General features: G+C 44.3%; 1 protein-coding gene across 1 annotated transcript in view; it reads right to left on the bottom strand.

The window, feature by feature from the left end:
* Nucleotides 1–1,260: 1,260 nt before the first annotated feature.
* MIPOL1 (mirror-image polydactyly 1) overlaps nt 1,261–11,768 on the bottom strand; it is a 198,310-nt gene continuing 187,802 nt past the window's right edge. The window contains exon 14 of the mRNA XM_017829441.1: nt 1,261–1,459. Coding sequence (XP_017684930.1) covers nt 1,447–1,459 — 13 coding nt within the window. The 3' untranslated portion in view covers nt 1,261–1,446. The remainder of the gene's footprint in view (nt 1,460–11,768) is intronic.

Raw genomic sequence — 11,768 nt, 5'->3', positions numbered from 1 at the left:
ACCTTTGACAACAGGAAAGGTGGGAATGACTTGCTCAGACCATCATCTCCTCAAAAATTCAATAAATAAAAATGAAGGACATACAAGTTCATGCAAAAATCTTTCATGTGCCCATATGAATGCAAGCCACTAGGTCAAACTCACTCAAGATACAGGATGGACAGGTGCAACAATCAAGAGATACATAGCAATGGCCTGCTGAATGAATGGAACCTTCAAATGCTTCTTCTTTCCTTGATACAATCTTTAAGAATAAAGCCTTCTGAGATCACTCTCCTAATGCCAATAAGCAAGGGAAAGAGGTGTCTAAGGATGTTGAAGGATAGTTGGGTGGACTCTGGGCTGCAGAATGTTTCTTCTCTTCCATTATCAGCAGCATAGATTAGTGGATTTCCTTCTGTTGCTTCTAGTATCTGGGAGAGATCAACCTACTGATGAGTTTCTTCCCCACTGGGACAAAGTCTCACACACAAACACACATATACATACAAGCACAAACACACAGAGGCAACTGGGCTCAAAGCATCCCAAGGGGGGGGCGCTGCACTGAGAGGTCAACTGCTTAATGCAGGCCCATGAGGAGACAACTGCGTGAGCTTCTGCCGTGCTCAAGTCAAATGAAGTCTGGAAACACAGTGGCAGAAGCAAGAGGCCTTCAGAGGTACTTCCGATCTTTGGTTATCAACCTGTTAACAGGGACTGTTGTTTTGCTCTGTTACAGAGCATGTTATAATCTATGGGTTACTGGAATGTAATAAGTAAGACATAATTAAATGCCAGCCATACTAAGTGCCTCTAAGAGGCACACAGAATTTTACAGTAGGGAACTTCAAGGGACACTCAATATTTTTAAGCAGCAGTTTGGGTTTTTAAAGATTGGAAAAAATGTGTTTCCAGACTCCTCTTGATCTTATGAAAATATGTTTCTTTCACTAAAAATAAAGGAATGATACAGTGTTTTCCACATATTATCTGATAACAGGGTTATTTGTAGAGTACTTTTCAACTTCTTGGCAAATACATATTCATCTGAGAAGTTAGAATATTTCAGTCTACTGTACTGGCTTAAAGGTTTGCCGATTCCTTCAAATTTATGGTAACATGTAAGATTTTAATATGTATTGATATGTTTTCTAAGTAATAAGTGTGTTCTAATTGTATATATTGTCTTCATTCTAGAAATGCTAGAATAGAATAAAAGCTATGGTATGCATTAGTCAGAAAAGACATTAATGGAAAGGAGTCATTCATTTTCAAATTTTTATTTTCAGAAGGAGAAAGGTCACTGTACTTAATCAGGTGAATCGTTGGTGACAGGGCAATCTAAGAGCGAGTAATCAAAGTATATGTATTTTGGATGGAATAATTCTTAGCAGTCAGATCTTCTGGACTGCAACAAATGCACTCCACGTGTCGATGAGGTCTTGGAGTATGACAGTGCTGTTCTCATGACAGTAACCTTAGTAAGAAAAAAAAATTAAGAGAAAATATTAAAAAAAAAAGGAAAAAATATTTTTCTCAATATTCCCCTGCAAGTATCAATAACGCCTTTCAATATTGAGCTGCAAACCACAGCTAAACCCCTATGAAAATAGTCAATATACAGACACACGAAGACACAGAGGTCTTTAATTTACCTAAGACACAGGCTGGAGCTCTCCTCAGCTGCAAGGACCTGTGCTCTATAGGCTTTGCGGTTTGGCATATGCGACAGCCTGAGCCAGTATGAGGCAGTGGGACGCTTAGAAAATTAAAGATATATGGGGAGAGGGGAAGAAAATAAAAGAAAAAAGTTTTTCCAATACAACACTGTTTTAAGTACAAACTTATTGCTCGGCTTACTAAACACAGGGGCGCCTCGAAATGCTCAGAGGAGGAATTAAAGCTGGGGCGAACGAAAGACTTTTGCCATCACGGCGGGTACCAGGCTGCGCTACCCGGCGCCCTCCCCTCCGCACCTCGCCGGTGTCCGAGCGGCTGGTGGGGCTGCGCCTCCGCCCCGAAGCGGGGGGCGGTCCCCCCTGGCGGGCTCCGCGGAGGCTCCGGCGTCCCGGGCGGTCGGTGCCGTAGCTGCAGAGCGCTGGCCGGGGGTATCCAAACGCCTCAGCAGCGCGCGGGGATTTCCTGGTCCGCGCCCGCAGGCACGCACAGCCCCGAGCGTGTGGGCTCCCGATGAGCCGAGGATTATCGGCCCCGGGGCGCGGAGGCTGCGGCCGGGACTGCGGCAAGGCGAGCGAGCGAGCCGAGGAGCCTCCCTTGGCACGGTGCGGCCGCTCCCCTCCAGCCCGCCCGCTGTACAGCGTTGGGGATCGCACAGAGTTGTCATCCCGTGACTGTGTGGAAGGCCACACGCACACACCCGCCCAGCTCCTACAAGCAGGGACTGAGTGCCCCCCGCCCCGCCAGACCCGGCTGCTGAGCCAGCTCCGGCCCAGCGCCGCAGGCAGCGCCCGCCCGGGGAGTCCTCGCAGGGCGGGCAGCGGCCGGAGCGCGTCCGCACGTCGGGGGATTTCCTCTTCCTCCTCCTGCTCCTGTTCCCGCTACCGGCCGAGACCCGAAGCGAGCTGGGGCAGCGGCCCCCGGGTCGCGGAGCCGTCGCCCCCGCGGGGCGCAGCGGCTGCCACTCCCTCGTAGGATCACTTGCGCTTCCAGCCACCGCCGAGGCACTGGGGCTGCAGTTCCCTGGCGGGTGGGTATCTACTAAAACTGCTTACCTGCCTGGAAGGTTACCTAATTTTTTTTAGCTGCTGTGATCTGTGTTTTGGTTTTTTTTAATGGAAGGTCTCCCCCAGCCCCCCTAACGTAAATCGGCCTTAAAAATAAGCCAATGGCCCCTGTGATAACCATGAAATCAAGCCACCTCCATGCCAATGGGTTTGCAGTGTGTGTGAAAATGCCAGCCCAGTCGAGGGTGGATATGAAATCTGATCTTGCTTTGGGTTCAGCCGAAAGAAATGATTCATGGTTGACTGTGTCTTCTTGATATTTCTTATTTTGATTTTTCCTACTTCCTCCCTCCTGTCTCTCAGTGCACACTCTTTCCAAAGGGTCCTTCAAACACTAGAGGATTGCAAAAACAGTGCCATATGCAGTATTTCCTTGAAGGGTTTTATTACTACGTTATCTAGAACAAAAACAAAAGGCATTTTGCAAAACACCTTTTTTAAAGGGAAGCAGTCGGCAGTCGTTAAAAGAAGGGAGGTTACGTGGCAAGCCACTGGTGCATTTAATAGTACCTTCTCTTTCCTTCTGAGCCACACAATATTTGGTCTTTATTTCAAGCAGTTGTTGTGAATGCTTGATTCTTGCCTTCAGTTTTAAGAGTTTGCTCCCCAGATGATGGACACTTATTTTGCTAGCAGGGGTGGCACCACATCTGCCAGGTGTCTGCCACATCTGCAAGCAGATGAAGGGAGGCTGCATATAGCAAAAAGGGCTGTGGGTATGAGGAAGTCAGGCTCACACAACACCCTGGAGAACCAGGGAGATGGCCTGTAGAGCATGAGAGAAGTAGGGATGGGAATAACAAGCAATGAGGGCTTGAAAGAAAGATTGAAGACATGGAAAGAAAGGATATAAAGCAGACAGTAAGCGGGGAAAGGTGGACCACGTGGTTACAAGTCAGGAGAAACTGAGGGATGATGGGAAAGGGAGATGACTGCAGGGAGCAGATGGCTGATAGGGGCTAGGGGACAGCATATAGGTGGACCACACCTGGAGCAGCTGTCTCCCTTTCTAGGGCATAAAAAGTAATAGGAAAGCAATCTACTGGCTGTTCTCTTCCAGTGCACACAACAGGAGACATACAATGGAAGTCTGCCTCTGAACAGCAAACAAGGAAGCTTGCTTTTTTATGTGTGTTTAAGGTTGAATTTTGACCCTGAGCTGACGTCATGCAAATCAAGGGTTGGCTGCTTCCCTCTAACAGGAAATAGAAGTCCAAGGAGTCAGGTTAAAATGAAGAGTTACTTATGCTGAAATATCCCCTGGTTTGGGGTGTAGGGAGAGGGTGATGCAGGGGTTTCAGAAGCTAGTCACCTTTGTCAGGGGTCAGAAATAGCCACAGATGTTTATTTGCCATACACACTAGGCCCTTCATAAACCTGTGGAAGGAAAGTCCCTGCTACTGCGCTGTGCAGTCTAAGGATGTGCAGGATGGAATTACTAGGTATTTCTTGGTATTATAATGTCACAGTGTCTCCAGGTTGGTTTCAAAGCATGTAAGAGCATGTGGAGTGCACTACTGCAAAAGTTACAAAGCTATAGGCAATAGAGACTCAGGTTAGATAAGGGGCTGGCTGGGTGGAGCTGGTGAACAATGCACGAAAGTTCTTTTCTTTCACTGATCTTGGTTCAAATTAAGGTTAAATTCCAAGGGGAGTGTATTTTTTTTTCTTTCTCAACCTCACTCTCTCTCTCTTCAGGAAGAGGTTTTAAAGGGCACCATTTTCAGTTAAAAAAAAAAAAAATCACAAAGAAAGATACATGTTAATACAAATGTAGCATTCCACAGAGGGGAGCCAAGAGCTGCGGGTGTCGCACCCACAGCTTTTATTCAGCCAAAGCGAGTTCAGCAGTTTCAGCACCTGGCAGGAGCAGGATTGATCCTGCTGTCAAGAAATAGTTATAGGAAAAGCAAGACTGCATACATGCCACAGAATCTACACAGAAAAAATACTGATATACAGGAGTGGGGAAAGAGATTATGGAAATAATACATAGAATTCAAGTAATTTTTACTAAAATGACACACTTCTGAATTTGTGTGGCTTAGAAATCATTACCTTTACCCTTGTAAAAAAGGTATATTGAAATCTAATCTGTGCAAGTATATAACAGAAGGAAATAGAATATGAATTTTGCTATTAAATCTACAAAGTTGGTGCTGTAACTACAGGAAAATGCAATAAGGCTTCCAGCTAGCTACTCTTAGACCTGCTTTTGTGGGGTGGGGAAGTAAAAAGGAAAACTAAAGTTGTATCAACTTCTTCACAAAGCAAGCTTCATAGGATCTGTTTTGCAATCTGTCATTACTTTTCTGCTTTAGAGCCAATGTTCCAGGGCACTGTAAGAAAGTGCAAAAGATTCAGTGTCCTTCCAAAATTTGAAAGCAGAAATGTGGTCTCTACTGTGATAAGAACTCCCCAAAGTGCACAGGCAAAGGTGGCACACATTTAGTGCTGGTTTTTCTTTGGTATGACAAGAGCTCTTGAAAATCAAAGGGGAAATCTGTGGCCTTGATCCCATTAGATAGTACAAGTTTGCTATAAGGACGTTCTTGCCTTTCAAAGGAGTCCACAAGACCTCTGCCCACAGACTGCTCTCTAACTAAAGGGATGCAGCCAGCTCTGCCATGCTAGGGCCATTTGTCATCCCTGTGACTGCTTTTGTCTTTTACGATATATGAAGCATAAAAAAATATATTATATGTCAGCACAAACTACCACTTCCCTTAAGACCTATGTGCCACATACACAGTACATACTACAGAAGCACAAAATACAGCCTTTGTTTTCTGAGATCTGTCTCTTTTTCCCCACAAAAATAAAATATTTTTATCTATGTGTGTTCTTAATACCGACCCTCAGTGGTGCCTCATTACTGTAAGAAGGCTGCAGAATGCACTTAACAATGATTGTTGATGTGTCTTATAGTCCAAGGTAGCAGGGCTAGGTGTATTTCAAGCAGAGCGTTAACATTCACAGGAATACTTTGGCCAAAAACTAATTCTACTCCATGCCAATCCACCTAAACAACATTTCTTTTAAGTGTTGCAGAGCACAAAGCATTTCTTAGTCAAACAGTAGTAACTTAGAGTCCATCAGTGCCATAGTTGATGATCAAATGCAGCCATTACTGATGGACCTGAAAACTAAGCTACCAGCTGGATACTCCTCTAACCATGAGGGCTAGAGACTGCTGTCAGGTAGGACAAAACTCAAGTGAATTCAGGGTTCAGCCCCATAGATATAATAAAGTGACTGCCAGGGAGGGTGGATACTCAGTGCTGGCATTCAGCTCTGCAGTTCTGCTCTTGTGATACCCTTTCTTACTTTTTTGAGCCCTGCTTTTGACCTCCTCCCTCTTAATCAGCAACAGTGCAGTGTTTCTCACCCCATTTTCATGATCAGTGCAGTATCACTCTTCCTACTTAGAGGCTGTCAACCCTTCCTGTCAGCCCTGCTTGCCTCTTGGCATTGCTCCCTCCCTGTCATACTCATGCCAAGAACAGCCTCGCCCCCTCTCTGGGAGCAGAGCAATACTCCTGCCCATCAGATCTGCCCCCTAGATCACTTCTTTCCATTCACATTCCACTAACCTCTACCCAGCCACTATTCTTACCATCCTTTGACTTAGCTCAAATTACAGTGTAATTAAAATCACCATGGAACACAACTAAACCAACAAGATTAACTACACAATCACTTTGGTTTTTTTTTTTTGCAGCCTTACTAGGCATCTACCTGGCTTCAGCAATTTTTGCTTTCAGATTGTTATGACAGGAATATATTTCTTTCCATATTGGCAAGGTTCATGGTCCAGCAACAAAAATACAGGACATAGGTATCAGTATTAATGAAGCGGAGTTCACTGAAATGAGCTTCCTAACTCTATTTTACATTTTTCTTTTTTTTTCAGATTACTCTTTTATTACTGTTTTCTGCCTCAGATAGTTTTCTCTCTAGTCTCTTCCACATCCAGAAATTCTTAGGGAGGAATGGACCACAAATACACATACTCTGAAGGGTTGTCTAGGACTGACACCAAGCATGAGGTGTTGGTGATGGGTGATGGCGTGATGCTGTGCCTTAGAGAATAAGCATGTTTCTTGGAATCAGGAATGAACACAGTAAGGGCTTGGAGACATCAGCTTATATAGACTATATCTGAGAGTAGGAAAAGGGTGTTGTGTCCAAGTTAAGTATCTGCATGACCAAGAATTAGAAACGCCTTACTGTTTGGACAATACCTGGTAAGTGATATCAGAAACTCACTCTACTCAGTTTATCCAAAAGAAGAATTTCTCTTTGGATTCTCAGGAAAAGGAAGTGTAATGAGACCTATTGGTCTGAAGCTAAAAGAAGACAAAGACAGACTAGAAAACAAGTTCAACAGATTCTCTGTGGAGTCCTTCATCAGGGTTCTGTAATTCCCCACACATCTGTAGTTCCATCTGAAGGACTGGGACTTGCTCTAGGTGTAACAGACCAAGGGGTACTGGAATTGATGTAGCTGTTGTTGGTATCCAGCTTTTCTAGGGTGAGTCCACCAGAAAAGCAACAGTAAGTCAAGAAGGAGGAGCCTGCCATTTGTTTTCTTATATGTTGAACAATTCTATAGGGTTTCCCACATTTATGATGCACAATAGCTTTTCTTTGGGTTGAAATATACTACATGCACATATTATAACCACCATAGATTGCCATGGCAGCTAGCTAGATATCTATGTTGTATATCAATAACTTAGGTAAAGGAATAACTGAATAGGAACTAAAGACATAATTTACAGGTTTTGCAAGTGGGGCGTGGGGTGGAAGGAGGGAACAGGACATGCCTATGACAGGTGGTGGTATATCTCCTACACATCCTGGGTCAAGAGGATAATATGTGGTTCAGCCTGCCAGACCTCAGTTTGCTTTACTACTAGTGGAAAGCAATAGTCACAGCACCTAGTTAGGCACCTGCAGCAGGTGTTTTTGGAAGAGCTCTAAGAAGATAAAATGTCAATAGCACTGAAAAAAAAAGACTGTTAATGAGAGAGTAGGTAGCAGGTCACTCAATAGCAATGGTCGGCTCTACAGGAAACGAGGTTGTGTGAGGGTAAAGTTCTGGAGAAAACACCTCATAACATGCAAAGTTAGTCAGTTGCAAACAAGATTTCAATGAATGCAAAATTACAAGGGTAATTACTGGAAATCAGGGTGAATGGTTACAACAGGCAGTTGTGGATTTGCTATATAGGACTGTTGAGAACAGTCCCGTGGGATTTCACAAAAACACCCACTGATGAAACCGTATTTTCTTTAGGTATAGGCAGTTCAGATTTATAACAGTCTTACTCTACTGGCTGTTAGAGCTTTGGGGAAATAAAGTTATCATGAGCAAACAAGTGAAATGTGGAGGAAGCAGGACATTTATCTGCTTGAAAAGCAATTGAGCTGAGTTTCTCCATTATGTGATCAAAGAAGAGCAAAACTGTGAAGCTTTCTGCCCTTCACTTCAGCACATGCTCTGGTGGTTGTTGCTGTATTCAAATGTTTGATGCTGTAGCTGTGCAGATACGAGCAGTTTCTCTCACTCTCCACAGATAACCCTGCACACTGGCAGCACAACCCTTAGTCAAGTCTTTGCTTAACACAGTGCAGGGTGAGTTTGCACATCTTTGTCCTTGCTTCTGTACTTCAGGCTCTCACGAGATGAAGAAATTCCAGTCCAAAAGTACTGTAAATGGGTGCAGCGAGTCCCATATGCAACGACTGGGAAGAATGGGGGAATCGCAGTCCTGCAGATGTCTGGGCCCAAATGGTCATATGGTTTAAAGGCCCAAGTGGAAAGATCTCTATTCTGGTAGTGCACACATATGCACCAGTCAAGGAATCCTGCACTCCTAGGAAAGCAGGAACATGGGTCATCTAGTGAGCAGAAGACATGACTGCCTACATTGTCCTGCTGCTAAACCTCAGTTACTGCACACAACACAGCTACTCCCACAGGAAAATATCCCTTGGGGGAACAGTCTGCCCATAGGACCATGCCACCCTTTCTGAGCTCTATTCCCTATGACGAATTGCCTAGAAATTCATTAATTTTTACATATAACTTTGGACGCCCTGAAATGCCACAGGTTCCTCTTTGTCTCCAAGGGAGCCCCACTCCTTTCTGGAAGCTGAACATCAGTGTAACTCATGAGAGAAAAAAAAATTAGGATGGTACAATTCATTTTTGTTGATACTCTGGTATAGTCCAGGGAAGTTGCAACCAGTTCCAGAGATTTTTCCATGGCCCAGCAGCCAAACATTAGTTTATAAAGCAGTTCAATAGGGATAATATTTTTCTTAAGGACTACAAAATTCCTTTTGTACATATAAAATTTGTTGCTGATATGACTTTATAGCTTGTCTTAACACAACTACTGAGCACATAAAGGCATAGTAACACTTAAGCCACAAAATGACAACTTTGCTATAGACATGGCCCTTACTTTTGTTCATACAGTGGCAACTCATTATCTTGGACAGCTGAGAATGAATCCCTGAGAGCTGTAATTTAGCAAGGACTAGATCTTCCAGATGTTTCTAGTGGTCATCAGTCTATCCACTGAAAAGGCTGCAGCCCCTCAAGCTGTGTGCCACTGCCTTCCTACACAGAGCTGCCACACATTCAACCAGCCAGCTCAGCACTACCTAAGCTAGCTAAACCAAAATCAGTCAGGTTAACCAAGCCCTGCTCTTTCTCTGCTCTCTAGGACAGCACAAGCCTGGACTTGCTAACCCACAGAATGGGAACCATTACAAATGTGATAAAGACCTGTGGGTGGCTAAAGGTGGCGTTACAGTGCTGATAGCACCAATAGAGTTGTCAAGATCTGCCTAAAAAATGCTCTTTCTACTTTAGTCACTTCTAATCAGGCCCACTGTTAAGAAATACAACATATAGTCAAATGCTCATTTAGGCATTTCTTTTGCTAACTTAGGGACAAAATACTATTAATTTTCCTTTTAAATGTGTGCTGAGATCTATTGATGAAAACTGTAAAAGGGTTCAGATCCTATTAAATATAACTCAATATTTACTATTTTGATATAACTTTTTGTGTCCTGTTTATATCAAGAAAGTCTTAGCAATAGGACAACAGAAGTAGAGAGGACACCGTCAATTTTCATATTGCTTATCTAGCAACCAAAACAGCTACATGTTAATTAGAAATGTTTTATTTGAAATTTAGAACCAAGCTAGCTTGTCCTGTCAAACAAGACTTTAGTGAAAAAAATGTACACAATCAAATTTCAACTAATTTTATAGCCTTATGCTCACACATAACCTTACTGAGACATCTACTTTCAAATATTACAACAGCTTTCACTTCCATAAAATTTTTAAAACTTCTATATGTAAGCATAGCAAAGTATTTCTGTCACTCATTGTAACAACTTTTCCTCCTTTTCTATGTCTGAATCTGAAGCAGGTAAAGCTTCCACACTCATGCATATTTGGGTTTCACCTTATTCCTATCTGTGGGGCCTGATGGGATTCATCCAAGAATCCTCAAAGAGCTAGCTGATGTCACCACACAATGTCTCTCGATGATTTTTCAGTGGTCTTGGGAATCCAGAGAGGTGACTGGAAGCTGGCGAACATTGTCCTGATTTTCAAGATAGGCAGGAAGAAGGACCCCAGAAACTACAGGCCTGTCAGTCTCACTTCAGTGCTTGGTAAAGTTATGGAGAAGATTATTCTGGAAGGTATTGAAAAACACCTGAAAGACAATGCAGTTCTGGTCACAGCCAGCACGGCTTCATGAGAGAAAAATTCTGCTTATGATACCTGATTTCCTTGTATGACAAGGTAACCCACCTAGTTGATCAAGGAAAGCCAGCTGATGTAATCTTTTGGGATTTCAGTAAAGCTTTCGATCCAGGCTCTCACCGTATCCTGGACAAAATGTCCATCACACAGCTGGAAAACACATCGTGGTGGGTGAGCAATTGGCTCAAGGTTGAGCACAGAGTGTAATAGTAACTGGGGTACCATCAGACTGGTGACCTGTCACCAGTGGGGTTCCACAGGATCTTAGGCCCTGTGCTCTTCAACATCTTCATAAATTACTTGGATGCAGGACTAGAAGGGATATCAAGCAAGTCTGAAGATGACACAAAGCTGGGAGGAGCTGTTGACTCCCTCAAAGGCAGGGAGGTCCTGCAGAGAGACCTTGACAAATTAGGACTGGGCAATCACCAACCATATGAAGATCAACACGAGAAAGTGCTGGATTCTGTACCTGGGATGGGGCAACCCCAGATGTTTGTACAGACTGCGGAATGAGATGCTGGAAAGCAGTGCCACGGAAAGGGAGCTGGGGGTCCTGATCGACAGCAAGTTGAATATGAGTCAGCAGTACCCTGGCAGTCAGGAGGGCCAGCCGTGTCCTAGGGGGCATCAGGCAAAGCATCACCAGCCAGTCGAGGGAGGGGATTGTCCTGCTCTGCTCTGCACTGGTGTGGCCTCACCTTGAATATTGTGGGCAGTTTTGGGCACCCCAATATAGGAAAGATATTAAGCTCTTAGAGAGCATCCAAAGGTGGGCAATGAAGATGGTGAAGGGCCTTGAGGGGAAGCCGTGTGAGGTGTGGCTGAGGTCACTTGTTCTGTTCAGCCTGGAGGAGACTGAGGGGAGACCTCATTGCAGTCTACAACGTCCTCATGAGGGAAGGAGGAGGGGCAGGCACTGATCTCTTCTCTGTGGTGACCAGTGACAGGACCTGAGGGAATGGCCTGAAGTTGTGTCAGGGAAAGTTTAAGCTGGATATTCAAAAAAGGTTCTTCACCCAGAGGGTGGCTGAGCACTGGAACAGGTTCCCCAGGGAAGTGGTCACAGCAGCAAGCCTGACAGAGTTCAAGAAGCATTTGGACAATACTCTCAGGCACATGGTGTGACTCTTGGGCCAGGAGTTGGACTCAATGACCCTTGTGGGTCCCATCCAACTTGGCATATTCTGTGATTCTGTGAAAATTTAATTTCTACCTTGCACTTTCTCTGTTATGCTGCT

The sequence above is a fragment of the Lepidothrix coronata genome, unplaced genomic scaffold, assembly GCF_001604755.1.
Source record: "Lepidothrix coronata isolate B3197 unplaced genomic scaffold, Lepidothrix_coronata-1.0 Scaffold164, whole genome shotgun sequence".
NCBI lineage: Eukaryota > Metazoa > Chordata > Aves > Passeriformes > Pipridae > Lepidothrix > Lepidothrix coronata.
Note: the sequence above shows the minus strand (reverse complement) of the source record. Positions and strands in the feature narration are given on the sequence as shown.